Raw genomic sequence first — 27,696 nt, 5'->3', positions numbered from 1 at the left:
ATTAGGGCTGCACCTGCAGCATATGGAAGTTCCAGGGGGCTCGAATTGGAGTTGTAGGTGCCGGCCTACGCCACAGCCACAGCAATGTGGGATCCCAGCCGCATCTGCTACCTACACCACAGCTCATGGCAACGCCGGATCCTTAACCCACTGAGCAAGGCCAGGGATCAAACCTGTGTCCTCATGGATACTAGTCAGATTCGTCTCCACTAAGACATGAAGGGAACTCCTCCTTTTATTTATTTAAAAGGAATACCTCTGCCCAGAAGCAGAACACTAGAAACAATCTAAAGAGTTATCAGTAGGATGGGCTAAACGAATTATGGTTATTTTCATGCTGTATGATGCAACTTAAAAAAAATTAAGAAGGTTTAGCTGATTTACTTCTATAAAATGGAACACTTCCTCTTTTTTTTTTTGTCTTTTTCTAGGGCCGCATCCACGGCATATAGAGGTTCCCAGGCTAGGGGTCTAATCGGAGCTGTAGCCACTGGCCTACACCACAGCCACAGCAACTCGGCATCCAAGCCGCATCTGCAATCTACACCACAGCTCACCGCAATGCCGGATCCTTTACCCACTGAGCGAGGCCAGGGGTCGAACCCGCAACCTCATGGATCCTAGTCGGATTTGTTAACCACTGAGCTACGACAGGAACTCCAAGGAACATTTCCTCTTCATCTGGGACTACTGATGTAACAAAATAAGTTCCTTTTGGGAAAGCCAGATAGGCGTTCTCCTGCGTTGCAGCAGGTTAGCAATCTAACGTTGTCACTGTAGTCGATTGATTTGCTGCTATGGCTTAGTTTCCACCCCTGGGCCAGCCAGAGAATGGAAAAAAGCAGATAAATGCCCAAATCTTCCTCTTTTATTACTAATGTTCAAAGTTGGTATATTCATTATTTTCTTATTTTAGATCTCTGATGTGGTGATCTCTTTCTTCATTTGTGCTTGCCATATTTTCTTTTTTTTTAGATTTTTTTTCCTAATTTTTGAATTTTTTTATTGTTATTTCCCCAATACAATTTTTTAACAGATAGATGTAGTTTCTAATTTCCTGTTATGCATATATACTGCTTCTTATCAAAGGTTCCTTTTTAAAAAGAATTAGTAAAGTTTAAAAAAATATAGCTTAGGAGTTCCCGTCGTGGCTCAGTGGTTAACGAATCCGACTAGGAACCATGAGGTTGTAGGTTCGATCCCTGGCCTTGCTCAGTGGGTTAAAGATCCGGTGCTGCCGAGAGCTGTGGTATAGGTTGTAGACGTGGCTCGGATCCCGCGTTGCTGTGGCTGTGGCATAGGCTGGTGGCTACAGCTCTGATTCGACCCCTAGCCTGGGAACCTCCATATGCCATGGGAGCAGCCCAAGAAAAGGCAAAAAGACCAAAAAAAAAAGTATATATATAGCTTATATTATGTAACATGGAGAAGACAGGCAATGTTTTATAACTATCAATGGAGTCTAACTTTTAAAAATTATGAATCACAGAGTTCCCGTCGTGGCGCAGTGGTTAATGAATCTGACTAGGAAGCATGAGGTTGCGGGTTCGACCCCTGGCCTTGCTCAGTGGGTTAAGGATCCTGTGTTGCCGTGAGCTGTGGTGTAGGTTGCAGACGTGGCTCAGATCCCACGTTGCTGTGGCTCTGGCGTAGGCTGGCGGCTATAGCTCCGATTGGACCCCTAGCCTAGGAATCTCCACATGCTGCAGGAGCGACCCAAGAAATGGCAAAAAGACAAAAAAGAAAAAAAAATTATGAATCACTATATACACATAAACCTGTAACTTACATAATAGTGTACATTTATAATTCAATTTTTAACAAACCTCATATAAGCTCAGTATAAAACAATGAATCACAGAAGGAGACAGGAGAAAATGTGAAAAAACTTTTTACCTCTGCCCGACTACACCTTCACACTCACTAGTGAACCACAGTTAACGTGGTGTATGTCCTTCTAACTCCTTTTTTTGTGTTCACAGGCAAATATACACACACAAATAGGTATGTACACACAGATCTACCCATTCTTTCTGATGGCTGCAAAGTGTCCATACACATTCCAGTAACCCTCTACGAATAGCCACTGAGCTTGTTTTCCATTGATGGACATGATAAGCAATGATGAACTAAATATCCTCTGACACAAACGCATGTATAAGTATTCCCACAGGACAGATTCCTGGAAGTGAAGTTACTGGGTCAAAGGGCACACAGAATTTTTTTTCTTTTTTTTTTTGCTATTTAGGGCTGTAACCATGGCATGTGGAGCTTCCCAGGCTAGGGATCAAATCAGAGCTATAGCTGCCGGCCTACACCACAGCCATACCAATGTGGGATCTGAGCCATGTCTGCAACCTACACCACAGCTCATGGCAACACCAGATCCTTAACCCACTGATCGAGGCCAGGGATCAAACCTGCATCCTCATGGATGCTTAGTCAGATTCGTTAACCACTGAGCCATGACAGGAACTCCAAAGGGCACATACACTTTAAAAGATGATAGTACAGCCAAATTGCCCTTTTAAAATGATTTACCAATTTTCATTCCCATCAAAGATGCATGAGAGCATTTATTTCTCTGACTTCTTACCAAAACTGGGTATTATTGATCTTTTAAATATTTGCAAATCTCATAGATTTGGCTAACAAAGTTGAAGACTGTTCACTTGTCTGTTTGCATTTCTTCTATAAACTGCCCATATTTTTTGTATTAGCCTTATTTAATAGATTGCTAATATAATATGAATGTTTTTGCTATTATAGATTTGTATGTGAAAGTACATCTATTATTTTCTTTCTTTCTCCCTTCTTTCTTTCTTTCTTTCTTTCTTTCTTTCTTTCTTTCTTTCTTTCTTTCTTTCTTTCTTTCTTTCTTTCTTTCTTTCTTTCTTTCTTTCTTCCTTTCTTTCCTTTCTTTCCTTTCTTTCTTTCTTTCTTATTGTCATCTTTTTAGGGCCACACCTGTGGCATATGTGGCATATGGAAGTTCCCAAGCTAGGGGTTGAAATGGAGCTACAGCTGCCAGCCTGCACCACAGTCACAGCAATGTGCAGTCCAAGCTGTATCTTCGACCTACACCACAGGTTACGGCAACCCTGGATCCTTAACCCACTGAGCGAGGTCAGGGATCGAACCCGCATCCTCATGGATATTAGGTACATTTCCACTGAGCCACAGCGGGAACTCCCCATGTTTACCTTTTATTTATTTATTTATTTATTTATTTATTTATTTTTGTCTTTCTCTCTTTTTAGGGCCGCACCAGCAACATATGGAGGTTCCCAGGCTAGGGGTCCAATTGGAGCTGTAGCTGCCAGCCTATGCCACAGCAATGCAGGATCAGAGCCATGCCTGCGACCTACACCACAGCTTACGGCAATGCCGTATCCTTAACCCACTGAGCCTGAGCAAGGCCAGGGATCGAACCTGCATCCTCATGGATGCCAGTCAGATTCGTTAACCGCTGAGCCATGACGGGAACTCCTACCTTTTAAATTTGTTTGTGGAACTCTAAGAAGTTTTCAATTTCACTGTGGTCTAAAAATGTCCAAGTTATCCTTTTCGGTTTTTGGCTTTTTCATCTTATGAAGGAAAGCTTTTCCTACCCAAGATTAGACAACTTTTTTCTATATGTTCAGGTTCTCTTATAGTTTTGATCTTTATGTTAAATTTTTTAAATCTATCGAGGACAGATATTTTATGGAAGGCAAGAATCTAACTTTATTATTGTCCAAAGTGATATAGCCATTTGTCTCCAAACCATTTATTGAATAGTCTATTGTTTTCTCAATGATTTGCAATGTCATCTTATTTATATATGACCATTTGTGAGATACATATGTGAGTTACATAAGACACACAGATGTATATACACACATATACATAAGTGTATATAAAATACGTTTCTAGATTCTTCAGCCGGCTGCATTTATCTGCACTTGCTTGTGGCCACACCAATACTGCATTGCTTTACTGGCTGTAGCTGTATAGCTTATCTGATATCTGATGGGACAACCTTCATTGATCTTCTCGAAACTTTTCATGGTTATTAGTGACAGACTTACCCTGACTCTGTATGTACCAGGTCCTGCCCAAAGCATACTCCATTATCAGCTGAGTATATCCAGGGGTAGAGTCAGTTTCTGGCTGAAACCGAAACGAAGTCATTGCCCCCATTACCTTGTGAAGTTCTAGAGCAATGCCCGCAGCCATTTTTCCTCCATAGGACTCTGAGAAAATGTAGAATGGAATCGTCTAGGAAGAAGAGGAATTTACACAGAATTAAATACCCTGAATGCCTTTTAACTCATGCGAATTGATGTCAAATTTTTAGTGCACAGAACGGCCAGGCGAAACAAATCTGCTTCTGCTGGGCTTTCCTCCAATCCCCTATATCAGATTATTATGTTTGACCAAAATACTGGCTCCAGGGTCATGCTTTCAAGCCAAAACCACCTTTCTAGATGACTGAAATGAAAACCCACAACCTGATGCTGGATGCAAAAAGGCTTTCTCTGGAACCATCTGGGCATGGAGCCCTGGGGGAATTTAAGTGCCCTCTGATGGATGCAGTGCTGCAACTGTTAGCCCCTGGCTGAGCTGTTCCCGGCTTACCTGGAATTCTTTGTGGCAATCAAAGAAGGTCTTCAGGAGCACCATCATGTCTGATGCCACCGTGGCTAGGTCTTTGGCGTAGGCATTACTCCTGTTCACATAACTGAACCCAGTGCCCACAGGGTTATCCACAAACAGGAGACTGGCTGCCTGAAGCTACACGCCATAGAGGAAAGTCAAATGTTGCAATCAGCCAGGCACTCATCAAGTTATCTTTTTTACTTTTTTCTTTTTTGGGCTGCAGTCAAGGCATATGGAAGTTCTCAGGCCAGGGATTGAATCTGAGCCAGAGTTGTGACCTATGCCATAGCTGTGGCAATGCCAGATCATTAACCCACAGTGCCACAGTGAGAACTCCTTTTTATTTTTGGTGCCCATGGCATGTGGTGGAAGTTCCCGGGCCAGGGATCAAGCTCTGGAAAACACTCAAGCTACTGCAGTGACAATGCTGGATCCTTAACCTGCTGTGTCATAAGAGAATTCCCACACCAATAATCTTTTGATCATCTTATATGAGCTAAAAACAACAACAACAACAACAACTATTTGTGAGAATATCAGTATGGTTATGATTCTGTCTCTAAAACAGACTTTTAGAAATTTGGGATGGGGGAGTTCCCTGGTGGGTTAGCATTAAGGAATAATGGTTAAGGATTCAGCATTGTCACTGCTGTGGCTCAGGTTGCTGCTGTGGTGCTGATTCAATCCCTGGCCCAGGGAGCTTCTGCATCCCGTGGGTGCCACCAAAAAAAGAAAAAAAAAATTGGAACAGGAACACAGAATACTATGGCAAAGAAAAGGATGACCCATGAGGTTGCAGGTTCGATCCCTGGCCTCACACAGTGGGTTGGGGATTCGCTGTTGCTGTGAGCCATGGTGTAGGTCGTAGACGCAGCCTGGATCCCATGTTGCTTTGGCTGTGGAGTAGGCCGGTGGCTACAGCTCCAATTGGACCCCTAGCCTGGTAACCTCCACGGGTGCAGCTCTAGAAAAGATACTCTTAGGTATATATAGCCCCTAAAATTGAAAATAGGGGCCCAGGAGTTCCCGTTGTGGCTGGCCCGAGAGGGGTTAGGTAAGAATGATGGGGCGGGGTGACAACTAGACGGACAACTAGAGAGACATCGAAAGGGCAGAGGACAGGAGTTCCCTTGTGGCACAGCGGGTTAAGGATCCAGTGTAGTCACGGCAGTGGCTGGGGTCGCTGCTGTGGCACAGATTCAATGCCTGCTCGGAAACTTCCACATGCTGCGAGTACGGCCAAACAAAAGGGAAAGGGGGGCCTGGGGAGAGGACAAGGGGTGTGACGTCTCGATGAAGTCAAGAACCGAGGTAAGAGAGTAGGAGAGAGAGGAGAGGACTGGAGGCTCTGGCCAAAGGGTGGGACCTGGTGTCTCGGATTGCAGGAATGGCTAATACATGGGTAATATTCAGGCCAAGGGTATCTGCTACAGTAGACAGAGGTTCCTGCAGGCAAGTGGCGCCAAAGGTCACTGAGTCGGGGAGGTGACTGTCCCAAGAAAGAGAAGAGGCTGGCTAGAGAGGAAGCCCACATGGACAAGTGCCCAAGGCCTCGGGACCCAGAGGCAGAGAGGGTGGAGCGGCTCAACTTGGGACCCCACCCAGAGTGGGGCAGAGCCGGGTGGGGCTCCCTCCCTGGAAGGGCCACGTGGCAATCAGAGTGAGGGGCCTTCCTCACTGTACCCAAGTAGTTCTCCGTGGTTTGAGATCACTGTCAAGGGGCCCGATTTCCTCAAAGTTCCCGAATCCAGTGCTGGAACCACCCGGACCACCCTGTGGAAGGAAAAACAGAGAAAACGTTAGTCAAACCTTTGTCATCACAATGGTGACCACATGGGAGTTCCTGTCGTGGCGCAGTGGTTAACGAATCTTGACTAGGAACCACTGAGGTGGCGGGTTTGATCCCTGGCCTTGCTCAGTGGGTTAAGGATCCGACATTGCTGTGAGCTGTGGTATAGGTCGCAGATGTGGCTCGGATCCCGCATTGCGTGGCTCTGGCATAGGCCGGCAGCTATAGATCTGATTAGACCCCCAGCCTGGGAACCTCCATATGCCACGGGAGCAGCCCTAGAAAAGGCAAAAAGACAAAAAACAAAACAAAACAAAATGATAACCACATTCACTCCAAATGATTTATGATTTAGTGATGGCCGGGTGGGCCAACCTTACATACAAGACACAATTGATCCAGTGAACCAGGTCCATCTGTACTAACTAAGCCCCCCTCCCAGGGACTCGCAAGTCTTTCTGAGAAAAGAAACCAACCTGGGCTGAGAGTCCCCAGAGGGAACTATCCTAACTCTATTCTCTGAGCTTGAGCCTTGGCCTAATACAGGGCTCACTGGCTTCCAACGCCTCTCATTTCAGAGATGAGAAGTAAGGCGCTGGAGTGGACAGGGCAATTAGGGGCTGTGCCAGGACTGGACCCAGGGCCTTGTAACTCTCAGCTACCCTCTCCTCAGTGTCTCTGAGGATATCTAAGGACCCTGACTGAGGGGCAGTTGGAGCAAGCTGGTCCCCCAGTGATAATGAACAAATCCCAGGGCACGAAGCACTTCAATATTTTGGGTGTCCAGGACCAGGGGCGAGGCAGGATTCTGAATGTAAGCTCGGTGCTAGGGGCCTGGGTAGTGAAAGGCAGAGATTCTGCAGATTCTAAGGGCTAAGAGAGGGGAGGGGGCCTTTCAGAAAATGGTCAGGGGAAAGGATGGTGAGGCTTTTCTGGACAAAAGTCTCGGGAACCAGTTGAGCCAGGATACTGCCTCCCTCTGCTAGATGGGCAGGAAAGGGACATACACAAAGACGGAAGGGAATGGCTCAGGCAAAATAGAACTCAGAAAAAAATTTTTTAAATTAAAAAAAAATTTTTTTAGAAAGGTAAATTTGCGAGTTCCCACTGTAAAGCGGCAGGTTAAGAACCTGACTGGTATCTGTGAGGTTGTAGGTTCAATCCCTGAGTGGGTTAAAGGATTAACCATCAACTATGGTATAGGTTGCAGACATGGCTTGGATCTGGCGTTGTTGTGGCTGTGGCGTAAGCCGGCAGCTGCAGCTCTGATTTGACCTCTAGCCTGGGAACTTCCGTATGCCACAGGCCCTAAAAAGGAAAGAAAAAAGCAAAAAGAAAGGTTAAGTTTGGAGTTCCCTGGTGGCCTAATGGCTAAGGATCTGGCATTGTCACTGCAGTGGCTCGGGTTGCTTCTGAGGCATAGGTTGGATCCCTGCCCTGGAACTTCCACATGCCGTGGGTGCAATCAAAAAAAAAAAAAAAGGAAAAAAAAAAGACAACATAGAGTCAGGGCTCAGGGGTAGCTAGAGGACCTAAACAAGGAAAGACTATGAAACTATTTAATATTTTGCATCTACACTAAGCTGACTATTATAAAACTGGGAGGCTATAAATCCCTCTAATTACATGTACTCTGTATCTTATGATTTCCTAACACAGTAGTAAAGAGTCACAAACCAGAGAGAGCTGTTCATTGCAGTGTATTAATTATAGCAAAAGGATGCAATTCAAGTGTCTCCCATTAGGGGAATGAACTAGTAAATCAGGACATGTCTACAGGATGGAATGTGACACTGACATTTGGAGTCACAAACTATGAGAATCTATGAGGCAACAGTGAAAAATGCTTATCATGTAACAGACAATAAATTAGGAGCAGGTGTCACCGCCATTGACAAAATGAAAAGACGAGCTACTGAATGGGAGAAAATATTTGCAATTTATATGACCGATAAAGGATTAATATCCAACATGTATAAACAACTTATGCAACTCAACATCAAAAAAACAGGATTTCCCTTTTGGTTAAGGATCCAGTGTTGTCACTGCAGTGGCTCGGGTCACTGCTGTTGCGTGGGATCAATCCCTGGCCTGGAAACTTCCACATGCCTTGAGCATACAGCCAGCCCCCCGTCCCCCAAAAAAACAAGATCCAAAAATGGGCAGTAGAACTCAACGGATATTTTTCCAAAGAGAAAATGCAGATGGCCAGCAGGCACATAGAAAGATGCTCAACACTGCTAATCAACAGGGAAACAAATCAAAACTACAATGAAGTATCACCTCACATCTGTCAGAATGACTATCATCAAAAGGAACACAAATGACAAATGTTGGAGAGGATGTAGAGAAAAGGGAATCCCCCTACACTGTTGGTGGGAATGTAAATTGGTGCAGCCACTATGGAAAACAGTATGGAGGTTCCTCAGAAAACTAAAAATAGAACTACCATATGGCCCAGCAATACCAGTCCTGAGTATCTATAAAGACACTAATTTTGAAAAGACACAAGCACCCCAAAGTTTGGAGCAGTATCGTTTACAATCACCAAGATATGGAAGCAACCTAAGTGTCCATGGACAGATGAATGGATGAAGAAGACGTAGTAATACACATACACACAGTGGAATACTACTCAGTCATAAAAAAGAAATTTTGCCACTTGCAGCACCATGGATGGACTTGGAGAATATTATGCTAAAGTGAAATAAGTCAGACAGAGAAAGACACATACACTATGATGTTACTTGCATGTGGAATCTAAAAAAATAAAACGAACTAGTAAACAAAACAAAAAAGAAACAGATACATAGACATAGAGAACTAGTGGTTACCAGTGGGGAGAAGAGAGTGGAGAGGGGCAAAATAGGGGAGGGGATTAAGAAGCACAAACTACTATATATAAAATAAGCTACAAGACTATATTGTACAATACAGGGAATATAGCCAATGTTTTATAGAACTATAAATGGAGTATAACCCTTAAAATTGTGAATCAATCACTGTATTATACTTTTGGGTTTTTTTATTTTTTTGGCTTTTTGCCACTTCTTGGGCCGCCCCTGCAGCATATGGAGGTTCCCGGGCTAAGGGTCGAATCGGAGCTGTAGCTGCCAGCCTACGCCAGAGCCACAGCAAGGCAGGATCCAGGCTGCATCTGCGACCTACACCACAGCTCACGCAACGCCGGAACCTTGACCCACTGAGCAAGGGCAGGGATCAAACCCGCAACCTCATGGTTCCTAGTCGGATTCGTTAACCACTGCGCTACAACGGGAACTCCATACTTTTGTTTTTGTAACCTATATAATACTGCACATCAACTATACTTCAATTTAAAAAGAGTAGGGGGTTCCCATCATGGCTCAGCAGAAATGAATCTGACTAGTATCCATGGGGATGCAAGTTTGATCCCTGGCCTCGCTCAGTGGGCTAAGGATCCAGCATTGCCGTGAGCTGTGACGTAGGTCACAGACACAGCTCAGATCTGGCAATGCTGTGACGTGGGCCGGCAGCTACAGCTCTGATTTGACCCCTAGCCTGGGAACTTCCATACGCCGAGGGTGCAGCCCTAAAAAAAAAAAAAAAAAAAAGAAAGAAAAAAGGAAAGAAAAGAGCAATGTTCTCAAGTAAAAGCTAGGCCCCCTTTTTCTGGTGGACTAAATGGGCTGAGATAGGAGGGAAGCTGGAATCCTAGGAGCGTGGTCTAGGGAGAAATCCCATTTTCCTCTTCTATTTGAGAACATTCTATTCTTCTTTTGTCTAGAACTTTTGGATGGGCTTCTGTCATGGCCTGGGGCTATCCAATGACTCTGAAATATGGCAAAGGTGTCAGAGGACCAAGTGAAACACTTAAATGACTTGAAGGCATACCTACAGCAGCATGCGACATCACTCAGAGCTATTCCACGCAGATGGCGTGACCTCGGTTCTCAAAGACCTGCCCTGAGAAGTCAATGCTCGTGTTCTCAGCAGGCTGCTACCATAGATCCCCTTTTAATCTGAATGAATGATTCCATCTTTAATTATACCCTTTTCCTCCTCCCTTGGGCCTCTGGGGAGATCAATAGCGGTTGATAACCATCAAATAGCATCTCAGAGTAACCAAAGGTCACAAACTGAATGGCCTCCAGGGGCCACAAGCGGTTTGTGCAGAGGGTCCCCTCCTCCAGGAGCTCCCGCCTGTGCAAGGGACCCTCCCCCGCCACTCAGCTCTGGGATCGCAGGTTCAGGCCCCAAGATGTTACATCTCCTGATTTTTTGAAAAAAGGAAGGAAATGTTTTGATTGTAAAGTACTGGCAACTCATTCAAATAAAACAACCACGCTGCTCCGCAAGGAAGGTTTGCAACTTCTGAAATTCAGTGGTTTTCAAGCTGTGTTCCTGGAAGCTCAGAACCTGCCCAGGGAACAGCATACGACAAAAGGGGAGGCTGAACGGGTGAGACTTGGCACCCTGCCCCCACCCCAGCCCCAGGGCACTTCCTTCTTCTGCTTTGGCTGGTCTGTAAGCTTTCACTTGGGGGTGGAAAAAGTTCTGCTAATTAATAAAAAGTTTGAAAACCACCGAAATCCCCCATGTTAGAAAGCCCAGAGAAGAGAAGTGTCTTGTCACGGCTGTAAGTGGCAGGAAGGCACCAAGGACCCAGCTCTTCCTGGTAACCCGTCCACATCTTCATCTCCAGCCACTGAGGAGGGACAGAAGTTCCCTCGGGGACCTTCATCTGAGCCTTATCTGCACCCTCAGGCTGAGCCTCTCCCCAGCCTTGAAGGAAATACTTGCGATAATCCTAAAAGATAAAGGCCCCTCCCTGCAAACTGCTCCTCTCACTCTATCTCGCCAGAAAGTCTGCATCCACTGGCCCAGGAGGCAAAACTGGGGGCGACAACAATGCCTTTTTTTTTTTTTAAGAGCCCCACCCACGGCACATGGAAGTTCCCGGGCTAGGGGTCCCATCAGAGCTACAGCTGCTGGCCTACACCAGAGCCACAGCAACACCAGATCCAAGCTGTGTCTGCGACCTACACCACAGCTCAGGGCAATGCCAGAGCCTTAACCCCGTGAACGAGGCCAGGGATCGAACCCACATCCTCATGGATACTAGTCAGATTTGTTTCCACTGCGCCACAATGGGAACTCCCAATAATGACATTTTTGGAGGAAGTGACATTTACACCTCATGCAGGTGAGTACCAGGGTGCCCTATTTAGGAGGTGAACAACCTGGAACCCCAGCCGGGCCATGCATAGAGTTTCCAGAAGGTGAAGCAAGACCTCCTTCCTCAACCCCTCCCTAGACCTTGGTCTTCCAGGAGGGTGTGGGCCACCTGGGGACAGATATTTTAGGAATGCAAGGAAGGCTCTTCTGCCTGCCCCCACATGCTGTTCAACCAGTTTTCCTGTCTTCCATTCCGCCACCAGAATTCAAGGTTAAATTGCAAACACACTTTAGGGAGAAGCATAGGGCCCAACACTTAATGCAGATACAAAAAATCTGAGTCCTTTCAAAAGATCAGGTTTTCTGGGGGCAAGGAGTTCGGTATTTCAGTCTTTCTTTCGAAGAGTCCATAAACTTTCTATTTTATTTTATTTTTTTGTCTTTTTAGGGCTGTTACGTGCAGCACATAGAGGTTCCCAGGCTAGGGGTCCATTTGGAGCTATAGCCACCAGCCTACACCACAGCCACTCAGGATCCAAGCCACATTTGTGATCTACATCACAGCTCACGGCAACACCGGATCCTTAACCCACTGAGCAAGGCCAGCGATTGAACCTACGTCCTCATGGATGCTAGTCAGATTTGTTTCCACTGAGCCACGACGGGAACTCCTTCATAAACTTTTTTTTTTTTTTGGTCTTTTTGCCTTTTTCTAGAGCCACACCTGCAGCATACGGAGGTTCCCAGGCTAGGGGTCGAATCAGAGCTGTAGCCACCGGCCTACGCCAGAGCCACAGCAACACGGGATCCAAGCCATATATGCGACCTACACCACAGCCCACGGCAACGCCGGATCCTTAACCCACTAAGCAAGGGCAGAGATTGAACCTGCAACCTCATGGTTCCTAGTCGGATTCGTTAACCACTGTACCACAACGGGAACTCCTCCTTCATAAACTTTCTATCAGTCTATAGTTAAATGTGTCTTCAGGAGCTTCCAGTTAAGGTTCCTGCCACTGCCTGGCCTGGGTTCAGTAGAAAAATACCCCTGCAAAAGGCTAGAACTTCCCACTCTCTGATTTGGCTTCCTTGGCCTTTGCCTGCCTCAGAAGGATGCCAAATCCCCAAGCCTAGGAGATTCCTAGCTGGCTGCACCAGATCAGTTCTTTTTTTTTTTTTTGTCTTTTGTCCTTTTTAGGGCTGCACCTGCAGACATATGGAGGTTCCCCAGCTAGGGGTCCAATCGGAGCTACAGCTGCCAGCCACAGCCACGCCAGATCCGAGCCGCGTCTGTGACTTACACCACAGCTCACGGCAACGCTGGATCCTTAACCCACTGAGTGAGACCAGGGCTCGAACCTGCAACCTCATGGTTCCAAGTCGGATTCATTTCCACTGCGCCATGATGGGAACTCCCAGATCAGTTCTTTACTGCTTAGCTGTGAGCCTTTAAGAGCAAGCAAAGCTGTGGAAACCTGGCCTCAGCCTCAGGCCAGGCAGTGAAACCTCTTTTACCTGAAGCCACATGACCAGGGGCAGTTCTGTGAAGTTCTTGCAGGGGTTGGTGGCATAATAGAGCCACCAGAACATGTGGGCATCTTTCCGGACAGTCACATAATCCCATGCTTCCTTGTCTTCCCCTGTGGACCAGTTGAGGACTGCTCCTGAAACAGAAGAACAATTTGATTTTCCTGAAGAATGTCTATGATCAGGTAAATTCCAAGCCCATTCCTAGTCTAGAGATGATCTGGTTTATATTTCAGGCAATTTACTTGTTTTCAATACAAACCTCAGCAGTGAAAAAACAAACCAAACCCAGGGTAGTGGCACAGGGGGTTTGGATTCTGATGTAGGATCCTGAGATCCCGGGATGGAACCTGGGCTGCAGCAGTGAGTCCTAACCACTAGACCATTAGGGAACTTCCATGTAACATTTGGATTCTTAATAGTGAGCATGAAATATGTTTATAATACTGTTTTATTTGTCTTTTTAGGACCACACCTGCGGCATATGGAGGTTCCCAGGCTAGGGGTCCAATTGGAGCTGTTGCTGCCGGCCTACGCCAAAGCCACAGCAATGCGGGATCCGGGCCAAGTCTGCAACCTACACCACAGCTCACGGCAACGTTGGATCCTTAACCCACTAAGTGAGGCCAGGGGTCAAACCTGCAACCTCATGATTCCCAGTTCCGCTGCGCCACAACAGGAACTCCCTGTTTTTAAAAAGAGAGAGACTTACATTTTGCGGGGGTGGGGGGGGGGAGGAGTAAAAAAAAAATCTCAAAATGCAGCAAGCTGATTTTTGTTTCTATTTAATATAGGATTAAAGAGGAAGCACAAATTAGTTGGGCCAAGACTATTCGGTATGTTATGCTGGGGTAACTGTTAGCTTTTTTGAACGGAAAAAAAAAAAGAATTGTAGGAGTTCCTGTCATGGCCTAGGGGTAATGAATCCGATTAGGATCCTTGAGGACATGGGTTTCACCCCTGGCATCGCTCAGTGGGTTAAGGATTCGGCATTGCAGTGAGCTATGATGTAGGTTGCAGATGCGGCTCAGATCCAGCATTACCGTGGCTGTGGTGTAGGCTGGCAGCTGCAACTCCGATTTGACCTATAGCCCAGGAACTTCCAAATGCCACAGGTGCAGCCCTGAAAAGCCAAAAAAAAAAAAAGAAGGAAAAAAAAAAGAAAAAAGAAATGTTGGTTTACTCTTAACACTATAAACCAAAATAAATTCCAAGTGGATCGAGTATTTTAATTTCAAAATTCTGATGTGAAAAATAATACGAAAATACAGTTGAATGTTTTTCTGACCTCTGCATGGGGAAATGATTTAAGCACACCCCAGAGATTAGAAAGTAAAACATCAAGAGTTCAGAACAGAAACTTGTTACATTTCTGAGCAACAAAAAAGCCAAAAGAGCAAAGATCGGCAACAAATATGAAAAAGGGTAGCTCCTTAATCATTAAATCAATTAGAAATGTAAGATCTTGGCCCAAGAAATAGCAACAACAACAACAACAACAACAAAAAGACAAAAATAAAATAAAATAAAATAAAATAAAATAAAATAAAATAAAATAAAATAAATAGGAGTTCCCGTCGTGGCGCAGTGGTTAACGAATCCGACTAGGAACCATGAGGTTGCGGGTTCGGTCCCTGCCCTTGCTCAGTGGGTTAACGATCCGGCGTTGCCGTGAGCTGTGGTGTAGGTTGCAGACGTGGCTCGGATCACGTGTTGCTGTGGCTCTGGCGTAGGCTGGTGGCTACAGCTCCGATTCGACCCCTGACCTGGGAACCTCCATATGCCGCGGGTGCGGCCCAAGAAATAGCAACAACAACAACAACAACAAAAAGACAAAAATAAAATAAAATAAAATAAAATAAAATAAAAAAAGAAATGTAAGATCTTGGAGTTCCCACTCTGGCGCAATGAATCAGCAGCATCTTGGGATCGACGGGACACAGGTTCAATTCCCAGTCCTGCACAGTGGGTTAAGGAACCAATGTTGCTGCAGCTGTGGCTTTGTGACTGAGGCTCAGACCTGATCCCTGGCTCTGGAACTCCATATGCTGCAGGGAGGCCAAAAAAGAAAAAGAAAGAAAAAAAAAATCAAGCTCTTAATAATGAAATGGATAATTGCTGTGAGAAAGTAATTTATGAAAAAGTAAATACATGCAGACTATTGCCTTTGGAATGGATTAGCAATGAGATCCTGCTGTGTAGCACTGGGAACTATATCTAGTCACTTATGATGGAGCATGGAGAAAAATGTGACAAAAAAGAATATATATATATATGTATATATATATATAAAACTGGGTCAGGATGCTGTACAGTAGAAAAAAAATAATATATTGGGGAAATAAAAAAAAGAAAAGAAAATACACTTCAAAAAAAAAGAAAAAGGAAATACGAATACAAAAAAGAATATATATATATATATATATATATATATATATAAAACTGGGTCAGCATGCTGTACAGTAGAAAAAAAATAATATATTGGGGAAATAAAAAAAAGAAAAGAAAATACACTTCAAAAAAAAAGAAAAAGGAAATACGAATGCCTGATAAATATGTGAAAGAATGTTTAACATCACTAATAAACACAGAAATTAAAATTAAAACAATAATGAGATCACTAAAAAAATCTTTGCTTATTTGACAATGCAGGGGTTCCGTGTCCACAAGGAGACAGGAGACGAGCCCTCAGCACTGTCGGCATAATTTCCTGGGAAGGCAATTTGGCAGAAAATTTATCAAAAGCCATATCTAGATTATTTCATCCCACAACTCCAATTTTCCTTAGCTAACTTTTCTAGCACCTGTAAAACACATATCAGAAAAGAGTAGGTGGGAGTTCCCGTCGTGGCGCAGCAGAAATGAATCCAACTAGGAACCATGAGGTTGCAGGTTGGATCCCTGGCCTCGATCAGTGGGTTAAGGATCCAGCGTTGCTGTAAACTGTGGTGTAGGTCACAACACAGCTTGGATCTGGCATTGCTGTGGCTGTGGTGTAGGCCTGCAGCAATAGCTCCGATTGGACCCCTAGCCTGGGAACCTCCAAATGTTGCAGGTGTGGCCCTAAAAAAAAAAAGGACAAAAGACAAAAAACAAACAACAAAAAAAGAGTAGGTGGGACACATTTTTCTTTTTCTTTTTCTTTTTGGCCACACCTGCAACATATGGAAGTTCCAGGGCCAAGGATCAAACCCAAGCCATAGCAGAGACCTGAGCTACTGCAGTGACAACGCCAGACCCTTAACTCACTGCTCCACAAGAGAGCTGTTAAACACATTTTTCTATGTCACTTCTGCTGATGTAACAACTTCCAAGTATCTTTTTTTCTCAAAGACTACTCTGTGGGTAAAAAAGGCTGATGTCAAAACGTGATGAGAGAGGAACCCTTGGGGACCGGAGTTTTTTCTGTCTCTACTTCCTCCTTTTTTGAATTTCATGTTCCCGTGGCAAGCAAAAGGACAAAAACTGGTCCCAAAAAGGAGAGAAGGGAGTAGATGAGGAGACAATACTATTTTGTAACTTGATAAGGATGGACAACCAGAAAGTGGTTGGATGAACAAAACAGAATAGTTAGAATATTTATTACAGATGTGGCTATAAGGTGCTACATACAACAAGTAACACAAGATTACAGTTCCCTCGATAATGACAAATAAGGCTTGGTCCCTTTTGACCTAACCCCGAGCACTTCTCCCTTTCCTGCCAGTGATCACTGCTAAAATATGGGGGGCGACCTATTTGCCATTTCCCTGATGCAAGCTGAAGGGTCACGAGATCCCCGTTTTACAGAAGGGAAAGCAAGTTAAGCAACTTGCCTAAGAGCACAAGGCAAGTTTATGGCCGGAAGGAATTCTCAGTTCTTGATTCAGGCCAGGAGTCATTTTGCTTGCAAAAAAGACTGAAAATCAATGTGCAAGTCATCCTATTTAACACAAATTTGTTTTTGCCAGAAAGAACTGCGGTGAGGGGAGCTATTATCCTGTCTGTTCTGATCAAACAGAGGAAGAAAGTTTAATCTCAGTGAAATGCCCCACTCGTGGTAGGACTTTTCAGGGCCGTTTGGACCATGTGTTTCAGTTCAGTTCAAAGTAAAAAGACCTTATATAACCTCATTTATCAGTCAATCACGACAGGAAAAGGGAGATGGCCGTAAGAGCAGGGAAATCACATTGATCAGCAGCTTCTCCTAATCTTTGAGAAACTGCTTCTACATAGGTGCGGGGGAAAAAAGGAAGCACAGACCACCTAGGGCCAGAAAATAAAGTAGAAAAAGAACTTTGAATGAAAAAAAAGAGAGTGAGATTCAAGAGCAAAATAATTATGCAAAGCAGAAACAAGGGGAAAGGAATATGCTTTAAAAAGCACAAATCCACTAAAAGATTCTCATCCCTGGATAGAGGAGGCACCAGCCGCTGATGGGCCTTTTGTCCGAACCTACCGGTGCTCAGGCCCAGAAGCAGCAGTAGCAACGGCACGGGACAGCTCCGCTGCGCCAGCTCCATGGCGAATACCAGGCGTCTGCATCAACTACACGGCTGGACCCTGCGCCCCACCACGTGATCGTGGAGGGCGGGACAAGGCTGGGCGGGTGGGCAGGGGCGGGGTCTGATCTAGGGGCGGGGCTAGGACGGTGACTTGAGCCAGGAGAGTCCCACGTGCCCTCTGCCAAGCGGGCCCACGGGGTTCCCTGCAACGGCGCCGCCTAGATGTTCTTTTTACCTTACCCCGTCTTTCTTTGCCGTTTTGAGGACAAGCAGAAAAGAAGAGGCGTTTAATGCATTGATTTGACCTGGGTTGTGTAACAGGAGTGAGACGCTACAGAGAAATTATCAGGAGGACCGTCCTTCCTGCCCCGCCCATCTCTTCCCTCCTCAACAAAAGACCTGGCATTTCAAACTGCTGCATCTGCCCCAAATCAAGTTAAGCCTGATCAACTGGTCATTGGTAACTGGGGGATTCCATTTTCCCAGATTTATTTTTTAAATTGTTTTTCTTATAACATTACATATATTACGGTCATTTTGGAAAATTGGGAAAATTTTAGATCCTACATAACCATTGTCGGCATTTGGGATTATTTTTTGTCTCTAATGTTTTACAACATCATTTGAAATACAATAATAAAATGTTTTATTTTGTTTTTTTTTCTCGATAAATTGTTATTGGCCTAATTCTGTGTTGTTAACATTACCTTCACAGCCGTCATTTAAAAGTGGGAATTACAGGTTTGGGAAGGAGAAGGGAGGGAAAGGATGGAAGAGATATTTTCATGTGTGTGTGTGTGTGTATGTGTGTCTAAAGGTCATTTTTATCTTAGGGTGTCCTGAGTAACTTAACCTCAGCTAGGAAGCAAGCAGGGCTGTATGAGGGACATATTACTTCTAAATACTCTGTTTCAAAAGTGCACAGGACAGAAAAACAAAGGACAGGTGACATCTCTGCCTTTCCCATCCCCCTCCCTAGCCCTCTGCCCCTGCCATCAAAAACAGAGGTTTTTAGCTGCAGCCTTGTGAAATGACAGAGCCCTGGGAATGAAGGGGGACGGTGCTGAGATTTGGGCCAGAAAAAAGAAATATGCAACCAGGTTCTCTTAAGCTTTAATGTGGGGTGCTCCTGGAATGCTTACAATCCTATAATGCTGGTATTGGTGATAGCCTCTGGAAAAAACATTTGAGAGATACACTGTATGTAAAAGGTACACCCTTAGGCAAACAGAAGTAACTTCATAACAAACATTAACCTACACTTTTGGTATCTAAAGATTCAAAGTCTTGCGTTGCCAGGGTCTCACATACACATAACTAGTCTGTAGTTAGACTTCTAGAGCTTCACTTTTTCACAGCAAAATAACACTATAATACCTATATTTTTTCAGATGGTATTTTTCATATTGGAATTATTTCTCTAAGGTAAAATAGAAGTGATACTATTACATTAACAGGAGTGATACTATTACATTAAAAGCTGCCAAGGTTATTACAGTCTGCCCTTGCTCACTATTCTACATCTGTGGTTTGCACATCTGTGAATTCAACCAACAGTAGATCAAAAATATTTGGAAAAAAATTCTAGAAAGTTACTAAAAGCAGAACTTGAATTTGCTGCATTCAGGCAGCTATGTACATAGCATTTACGTTGCATAGACATACCTCGGAGATGTGGTTCGGTTCCAGACCACCACAATAAAGGGAATATCACAATAAAGAGAGCCACCCAGGTGTTGGGGTTTCCCAGTGCAATAAAAGTTATGTCTACACTATATTATAGTCTATTAAGTGTGCAATAGCATTATGTCTAAAAAAGGCATATGCCTTGGAGTTCCCATTGTGGCTCAGCGGTTAGTGAATCCGACTAGGAACCAGGAGGTTGAGGGTTGGATCCCTGGCCTTGCTCAGTGGGTTAAGGATCTGGCGTTGGCCATGAGCTATAGTGTAGGTTTCAGATGCGGCTCGGATCCCACATTGCTGTGGCTCTGGCGTAGGCTGGTGGCTACAGCTCTGGTTCAACCCCTAGCCTGGGAACCTCCATATGCCACGGGAGTGGCCCCAAAATGGCAAAAAGACAAAAAAAAAAAAGTACATGCCTTTGAGTTCCTGCTGTGGTGCAGTGGGTTAATGATCTGGCTTGTCTCTAAGGCATTGCTGCTTTGATCGCTGGCTTGGAATAGTGGGTTAAGGATCTGGCATTGCTACAGCTGTGGCGTAGGTTGCAGATGTGGCTCCGATTCCATCCCCAGCCTGGGAACTTTCACATGCTGCAGTTATGGTCAAAAACAGGAAAAAAAAAAAAGCACCAACCTTAACTAAAAAAAATTTGGGGGTGTTTCCACGGTGGCTTAGTGGGTTAGTATCTGACTAGTATCAATGAGGATGTGGGTTCAATCCCTGGCCTTGCTCATTGGGTTAACTGGGGGGGCTGGGAGGAGCTGTGAACTGTGGTATAGATTGCAGATATGGCTCGGATCCTGAGTTCCTGCGGCTGTGGCGTAGGCCGGCAGTTGCAACTCTGATTCGACCCCTAGCCTAGGAACTTCCATATGCCATGGGTACGGCCCTAAAAAGACAAAAAAAAAAAAAGTCCTTGGAATTCTCTTGTGGCACAGTGGGCTAGGGATCTGCCATTGTCACTGCAGCAGCTCAGGTTGCAGATGTGGTGTGGGTTTGATCCTGGCCTGGGAACTTGCACATGCTGTGGGCGTGGCCCAAACCCAAACCCAAACCAAAAAACTTTATTGCTTAAAATAATGCTAATCACTGGAGTTCCCTCATGGCTCAGTGGATTAAGGACCTGGAGTTGTCACTGCTGTGGCACAGGTTTGATCCCTAGCTGGGAAACTTTCACACGCTGTACCCACTGCCAAAAAAAAAAAAAAAAAAATGCTAACTATGATCTGAGCCTCCAGCGAGTCATAATCTTTTTGCAACTGTAATGTCAAAGATCACTGATCACCATAGCAAATAAAATAATAATGGAAAAGTTTGAACAATTGCCAAATGGTGAAGAATTACCAAAATGGGACGCAGAGATACAAAGTGAGAAAATGCTTTCGGAAAAATGGTACCAATAGACTTGCTTGAAACAGGGTTGCCACAAACCTTCAATTTGCGAGAGGCAATACCTGCAAAGCGCAATAAGTTGAAGCATATCTGGATTTACAACTATTTACTATTTACTGTCAGATTCGTTTTCACTGAGCCATTACACAATTTTATGTGAGAGAATTGATCATCCCTGGGATTTTGGTATGGGGGGGGCATTCTGGAACCAATCCCCCACAGACACCAAGGGATGACTGGTTACAACATGATAAGTATTATTATTTTAAAATCTTGGGGTGGGGAGTTCCCATTGTGGCTCAGCAGGTTAAGAATCTGACTAGTATCCATGAGGATGTGGAGTTGATCCTTGGCCTCTCTCAGGGGGTTAACGGATCCAGCATTGCTGCAAGTTGTGGCTTAGACTGAAGATGCAGCTCAGATCCTGCGTTGCTGTGGCTGTGGTGTAGGCTGTTGGCTGCAGCTCCAATTCGACCCCTAGCCTGGGAATTTCCATATGTCATGGGTACAGCCTTAAGAAGAAAAAAATAAAAATAAAAAATAAATAAAGTCATGGGATGGGCTTATTCAGTAGAAAGGATGGAGGGGAGGAAATTGTCTAATAAAACACAGGAGTGAGAATCAACTAGAGGAATTCGCTGGGAGCCTAGATGTTAAGGATTTGGCCTTGTCACTGCAGTGGCTTGGGTCACTGCTGTGGTGAGGGTTCGATCCCTGACCTGGGAACATCTACATGCCAGGGTCTTGGCCAAAAATTAAAAACAAAAACAAAAATGACAATAACTAGAAAATATAGTTGATAAAAGGTGGAGATAAAAGGGGAGAAAAGTTGGTGAAGTAGTGGTAATGTGTATTTTGATAGGTGTGTTAATAAACAAAATTCAACTGGGTAAATTTTTAAGATCTTATTGGCTTTATTTTTTTTTAATTTTTTTTTCTCTTTTTGCCTTTTCTAGGGCTGCTCCCATGGCATATGGAGGTTCCCAGGCTAGGGGTCTAATCGGAGCCGTAGCCTCTGGCCTACGCCAGAGCCACAGCAATGGGGGATCCGAGTCAAATCTGCAACCTACACTACAGCTCACGGCAACACCGGATCCTTAACCCACTGAGAGAGGCCAGGGATCGAACCCTCAACCTCATGCTTCCTAGTCGGATTCGTTGACCACTGAGCCATGACCAGAACTCCTTACTGGCTTTATTCAATGTTTCATGAATCAGGCATCATCCAAGATAGCAGATAGAAAGGAGCTTCAAGGAGCTGCACAAAGTGAAAGACTCTTACGGGTAGAAGCGAGCAGAATGAGGAAGTTCTACTATGCAAAAACATAGGGTGGTTACTGCCAGGTTACTTGTCTTTGGGGGATGACAAGGATCTATCAGGCAAATTAATTAACTAGTGCTGGTTAGGCAATTCCTGAATGACTTAAAATTCCATTTCTGGGAGAGCCAAAATTGTAATTGTCTCAGTTTAGTGATGTGGGGCTTAGCATGAGTGACTCCATTTGGGGCCTGGTGTCTTGTTTTTATTAGGAGTTTGGATTACACAGATGTATACATATGTCAAAACTCAGTGTATGTACACTTAAGATTTGTACATTTCATAATAGGCAAATTTTGCTTGAAAAGGAAAAAAACCAGGAATTCCCGTCATGGCTCAGTGGAAACAAATCTGAATAGTATCCATGAGGATACAGGTTCGATCCCTGGCCTATGCTCATCATAATTGTTTTTGGGTTTTTTTTTTTTTTTGGTCTTTTTGCTATTTCTTCGGGCCGCTCCCACGGCATATGGAGGTTCCCAGGCTAGGGGTCCAATCGGAGCTGTAGCCACCAGCCTACGCCAGAGCCACAGCAACGCGGGATCCGAGCCGCGTCTGCAACCTACACCACAGCTCACGGCAACACCAGATCGTTAACCCACTAAGCAAGGGCAGGGACCGAACCCGCAACCTCATGGTTCCTAGTAGGATTCGTTAACCACTGCGCCACGACGGGAACTCCTGTTTTTGGGTTTTGTTTTGTTTTGCTTTGTCTTTTTTTTAGGGCTGCACCCATGGCATATGGAGGTTCCCAGGCTAGGGGTCTAATCAGAGTCACAGCTGCCGGCCTATGCCACAGCCACAGCAATGCCAGATCTGAGCCGCATCTGCAACCTACACCACAGCTCACAGCAATGTCGGATCCTTAACCCACTGATCGAGGCCAGGGATCGAACTCACAACCCCATGATTCCTAGTCGGATTTGCTTCCACTGCGCCACGACAGGAACTCCCATAATTGTTTTTATTTTTATTTTTATTTATTTATTTATTTTGTCCTTTTGCCCTTTCTAGAGCCGCACCCACGGCATATGGAGGTTCCCAGGCTAGGGGTCGAATCAGAGCTGTAGCCACAGGCCTATGCCACAGCAACACGGGGATCTCATTGCATCGCTGGATCCTTCACGCACTGAATGAGGCCAGGGATCGAACTCACAACTTCATGGTTCCTAGTTGAATTCGTTTCCACTGAGCCACGATGGGAACTCCCATAACTGTTTTTAAATAACCGTGTGTGGTTATTTATTTTAATTTTATTTTCCTCGCCTAACTGTGAACTCCACTGGTTGAGGATCAAGGCCGTCCTGGGTAGTTGACTAAACAGACCCTGACCACAGAGCAGTATTTGAGAGTATCAGATGAGCCATGTGGCTTTGTGGAAACCACTCTACCATGATCTCAGAGAGCCAAATAGTCAGCATTTTGCCTTTTTTGCAAGTTTGGGATAAATTATTCTTTCATTGTGTGCAGAGTCCCAGAGGCCTCAGCATATTTAGGAAGCTACAAGTAACAGGGGAGTTGGTGGAGGATAAACTATGAGGGCACTTGGGTAGAAATGTATGAGAACACAGGGTCCTGGAGTTCCCTTCATGGCTCAGTGGTTACCTAAACCGACGAGGAGCCATGAGGATGCAGGTTCGATCCCTGGCCTCGCTCAGTGGGATAAGGATCCGCTGTTGCCGTGAGCTGTGGTGTAGGTTGCAGATGCGGCTCGGATCCCACGTTGCTGTGGCTGAATCCAGGGAAGAGGTTTGGGCCTGCAGTCACATGACCAATCTGTGGCTCAGGCAATTTTGTTACACTTTGGAGCAACAGAAGTGTCTTTTCTCTTCTTTAGGGCTAGTTTCTTGAAGGAACAGAGCTAATTGCCACAGTGAGTAATTGCCAAAACCCCTGGGATGCTTGCTGTCAGGGATTCATAACAAAGCCTCCAAGCCAAGGAGGAGGCAAGACATAAATGTGCTCCACAAAGCAGAGTGAAGGAAGGAAGATACCTGAGAAGAAAGGAAGTTCCCAGGTCAGGGATGGAATTGGAGCTACAGGTGCTGGCCTACGCCACAGGCACAGCAATGCCAGATCCTCAGAGCCATGTCTGAGACCTATACCACAGCTCACAGCAACACTGGATCCTTAACCGACTGAGCGAGGCCAGGGACTGAACCCCCATCCTCATGGATACTAGTCAGGTCCTGACTGCTGAGCCACGACAGGAACTCTCCCACCCCCCCTTTTTTTTTTTTTTTGAGCATAAACATATTTGAAATGAATGAAAGAATAAAAAGTCTTGACAAAGGAATAGAAGATACCAAGAAGAACCAAAGGAAATTCTAGAACTGAGAAATATAATTACCAAAATAAGAGGGGAGGGGACAGAGGAAATAATCAGTGATCTGAAAGACCAAACATGAGTTCCCGTCCTGGCGCAGTGGTTAACAAAACCGACTAGGAACCATGAGGTTGCGGGTTTGATTCCTGGCCTTGCTCAGTGGGTTAAGGATCCAGTGTTCCTGTGAGCCCTGCTGTGGGTTGCAGACGCAGCTTGGATCCCACATTGCTGTGGCTATGGCGTAGGCTGGAAGCTACAGCACCAATTGGACCCCTGGCCTGGGAACCTCCGTGTGCCACAGGTGCAGCCCTAGAAAAGACAAAAAGACAAAATAAATAAAAATAATAATAAAACACCAAACAATAGGGAGTTCCCATTTTAGCTCAGAGGGTTAAGGACCCAATGTGAGGATGTGGGTTTGATCCTGGCCTGGCTCAGTGGATTAAGGATCCAGCACTGCGGTAAGCATAAGTCAAAGATGTGGTTTGGATCCAGTGTTGCCGTGGCTGTGGTATAGGCTGGCACAGGTGCGGCTGTAAAAAGGAAATAAAAATAAGATATGAAAAACCAAACAGTAGAACATACCTAGCCTGAACAACTGAGAGAAAATGAAGCTTGAAAGGAAAAAAAAAGAGCTTCGAGGATCTGTCTAACATTTATAGCCACTGGAATCTTAGAAAGAGAGGCTGAAATAGTACCCAAAGAAATAATGGCTGAAAATGCCCCAAATCTGACAAGAAGCATAAACTTACAGATTCCAGAAGCTGAGTGATTTCCAATAGGATAAACCTAAAGAATTCCATACTGGGACATATCATAATTAAATTTTGAAAACCAAAGACAAAACATCTTGAAAGCAGAGAAAAAATGACCCCTTATCTATGAGGTAGAAAAAATTCCAAAGATCAGAATTTTCACCAGAAACCACAGAGGACATGCTCAAGGTTCCCATACCAGGGGGAATGGTGGTGTTTTGCTTGTCTCCAGGAAGGAAACAAGAATAGCCAGGTAGGAGTTCCCTGGTGGCCTAACTAGTAAAGGACCCAGGATTGTCACTGCTGTGGCATGAGTTTGCATACCAAGGGCACAGCCTAAAAAAAAAAAAAAGGAGTTCCTGTCATGGCTCAGTGGTTAACGAATCTGACTAGGAACCATGAGGTTGTGGGTTCGATCCCTGGCCTCGATCAGTGTGGGTTAAGGATCCGGCGTTGCCGTGAGCTGTGGTATGGGTTGCAGATGCGGCTCAGATCCCATGTTGCTGTGGCTCTGGCATAGGCTGGCGGCTACAGCTCCGATTAGACCCCTAGCCTGAGAACCTCCATATGCCATGGGAGTGGCCCTAGAAAAGACAAAAAGACAAAAAAAAAAAAAGCCAGGTAAACAGTATTTAGGTAATTTTCCATGTTTTGGAGTAACAGTCTTCAGACTTGGGGGGTAAAATGTGTGCTGAAAATTGCTCACCAGTCTCTAAGGCAAGACAGCATATGTGGTTTTGTGAGAATCCAGTTCCTGGAGTTCCCGTTGTGGCTCAGTGGAAATGAAACCGACTGGGAACCATGAGGATGCAGGTTCAATCCCTGGCCTTGCTCGTTGGGTTAAGGATCTGGTGTTGCCATGAGTTGTGGGGTAGGTCACAGACTCGGCTTGCATCCCACGTTGCTGTGCCTGTGGCATAGGCTGGCAGTTGCAGCTCCAATTTGATCCCTAGCCTGGGAACTTCCACATGCCTCTGGTTCTGCTGTAAAAAGCAAAAAATTAAAATTGAAAAAAAAAAAAAAAAAGGAGAGAATCCAGTTCCTCATCTCTTTCACTCCACCTCCTTCCTAGATCTGATTGCCTGAGACTCTGCCTGTGCACTGCTTCTCTTCTCCCCAGAGAGAAATATCTTTCTCCCTTCTGATCCCATCTCCATGGCCTTATGACACCTACTATATTTATTTGTTTCCACCAGCTGTTACTAAATTTAGGTTAACTTTGGGGAAACGTGTACTGGATTCTGCTCTAAATCACGTTCCTGAGAGCAATCACTGATACATAAACTGTGGCAATGTCCTGAATTTGAGAAACCAGCTTCATTGTACTGGGATTAACTCTTCCTTCTTAGATGTTGATATGCTCTTCCAATTCTATCGAATGCTAATTTGTACACACAATTGACTTCAACTCTCAGATTAAATTGCTAAGAAACCTATACATAATAGCTTATAAACATCCGTCTCTCTGCCCTAAGTCTTTGATCACAATCCTCATTTTTACACAATTGGTATTTTTACGGAATGGTCATAGTTACTCCACTTTCATCTAATTTTAGCTGCATAGATAGGCATCTCCAAGTGTCAGAGATAAGAATCACTTATGTCTTCTGAGGTTTCCCAGATATTGAGAACGTGAACTCTAATGGCTGGATAAACATTTCCTTTGAAAGGCAAATAATTCTTTTTCTGGATCCTGCCCATGGCCCGTAGGAGTTCTGACCTGAGCCACAGCAGTGATAACGTTGATCCTTAACTGCGTGAACTGGAGTTTGGCACTTGCTGCCCCTTCCCATCCGCCTCTACATGGATTAAATCAGGAGCCGTGGCAGCTGCCGACCCACAGCGCCCCCCAGTGGAGTTCAGGGTGGAAATAGGAGTGAAGCACCCTGTGCTCTGAGAAAACTGGAAGAACAGGATTTTGGGTTTTTTCGTTTTTTTTTTTTTTGGATTTTCAGGGCTGCACCCGAGGCATATGGAGGTTCCCAGGCTAGGGGTCTAATCGGAGCTGTAGCTGCTGGCCTACGCAGGATCCAAGCCTCATCTGTGACCTACACCACAGCTCATGGCAATGCCAGATCCTTCACCCACTGAGCAAGGCCAGGGATCGACCCGCAACCTCAAGGTTCCTAGTCGGATTTGTTTCTGTTGTGCTATGACAGGAACTCCAAAACAGGTCTTCAGATAGATCTTTTTAGAAGAAGATTTTGTGTGCCCAATTCTTGCATCTCCATGTATTTAGAAAAACACCAAAATCCTTCAGGCAATGTCTGTTTCTATGACTAGTAGTAACTAGTAGTCACAAGACCAGCTACAAACTCTTGTAAGATGTGTGCACAGCTGCATTGATCTCTCCTTCACCTTTACCATATACGCTGATGTTATTTTTCCTTGCCTCTTTGGAGCAGTATTTCACAGTCATTTGCAAATGCAGCCACCTGCAAGGGTGAGCCAGTGAGGGCTGGGAAAACTCAGGATACCCCCCCACCCCCGATAGCTGAGGTGCATATCAAAGGAAAGATTTTAGTGAGCCTAGACCACTTTGCTTTCTGCTACCAGCCCTTTGTTTGGAAAATTCCAGTGTATCCTAGCTCCCTCCTCGCCTTCTCTGAGCGGCTTCTCAGAGCTAC

The 27,696-nt window shown here is 44.9% G+C and overlaps 1 protein-coding gene across 1 annotated transcript in view; it reads right to left on the bottom strand.

The window, feature by feature from the left end:
* The window catches only part of SCPEP1 (serine carboxypeptidase 1), a 31,394-nt gene extending 13,711 nt beyond the window's left edge, over positions 1-17,683 (bottom strand). Inside the window, exons 1-5 of the mRNA XM_047757439.1 lie at positions 17,553-17,683; positions 13,103-13,251; positions 6,325-6,414; positions 4,621-4,776; positions 4,186-4,260 (exon numbers count right to left, since the gene is read on the bottom strand). Of these exons, the coding sequence (XP_047613395.1) occupies positions 4,186-4,260; positions 4,621-4,776; positions 6,325-6,414; positions 13,103-13,251; positions 17,553-17,616 (534 nt within the window). The 5' untranslated portion in view covers positions 17,617-17,683. The remainder of the gene's footprint in view (positions 1-4,185; positions 4,261-4,620; positions 4,777-6,324; positions 6,415-13,102; positions 13,252-17,552) is intronic.
* Positions 17,684-27,696: the final 10,013 nt, after the last annotated feature.

The sequence above is a fragment of the Phacochoerus africanus genome, chromosome 14 (assembly GCF_016906955.1).
Source record: "Phacochoerus africanus isolate WHEZ1 chromosome 14, ROS_Pafr_v1, whole genome shotgun sequence".
NCBI lineage: Eukaryota > Metazoa > Chordata > Mammalia > Artiodactyla > Suidae > Phacochoerus > Phacochoerus africanus.
The sequence above is the reverse complement of the archived record's forward strand: the minus strand, read 5'-3'. Positions and strand labels throughout refer to the sequence as shown.